We start from the raw sequence: 697 nt of genomic DNA on the forward strand, positions 1-697 counted from the left end.
CTGACAAGCTGCAGGCGCGGGGTGGCCGCCCGGGTCGGCCCTGGCCAGGCCGGCGCGGGCCGCGCAGGGGTCAGCGCCCCTTCCCGCTGCCGCGGCGGACGCCGACGAGCCCGCCTGCCCCGCCGAGGCCGAGCATCCCTCCGCGCCACCGTCCTCCACCGTGGAGTTCCCCGACGCCAGACTCACAGAGTGTGTCCGCACACGTTCACCATCAGCTTCAAGGAGGGGTTCCGGTATTTGGTGGTCTTACACCGGGGGCAGCCCTGGTCGTCCATGGCGTCTCCTCCACTCCGGGTCTCCGAGCCGGCCGCTCCGGTCGCAGCCCTTTCCGAGCCCCACAGACCCGGCGCACAGCGGGCTCGACCCACAGGCTCGGGGCAGGAACGGTCCCTCGGCGCAAGAGCCCCGGCTGGAAGCGACGCCCCGCCACACAAAGGTTCCGGCAGCGAGTTCTCAGCTTCTGCAGCTGCAGCTTAGGCAAAACAGCTCAGTGCTTGGAAATGCGCGAGAGGAGCTTTTAAAATAAAGACGCTATGCACCTACTTGCATTTTTTAAGGTACTGTATCATAATTAGGAAAATAAATTCCATCTCGTTCCGCCTGGAAAAGTGCCCATGATTTCAAATATGTATGCCCAGTGTATATATTCAATAATTTAGACTAGTATTTCCTTTTGGAAAATTGGACAGCTTGTGCT

The 697-nt window shown here is 60.8% G+C and overlaps 1 protein-coding gene across 1 annotated transcript in view; it reads right to left on the minus strand.

Annotated features, from left to right (window-relative positions):
- Mnat1 (MNAT1, CDK activating kinase assembly factor) overlaps window positions 1-389 on the minus strand; it is a 328,673-nt gene extending 328,284 nt beyond the window's left edge. The window contains exon 1 of the mRNA XM_004624809.2: window positions 187-389. Within this exon, the coding sequence (XP_004624866.1) occupies window positions 187-275 (89 nt within the window). The 5' untranslated portion in view covers window positions 276-389. The remainder of the gene's footprint in view (window positions 1-186) is intronic.
- Window positions 390-697: the final 308 nt, after the last annotated feature.

This window comes from Octodon degus, unplaced genomic scaffold (genome assembly GCF_000260255.1).
Source record: "Octodon degus isolate 3935 unplaced genomic scaffold, OctDeg1.0 scaffold00007, whole genome shotgun sequence".
NCBI lineage: Eukaryota > Metazoa > Chordata > Mammalia > Rodentia > Octodontidae > Octodon > Octodon degus.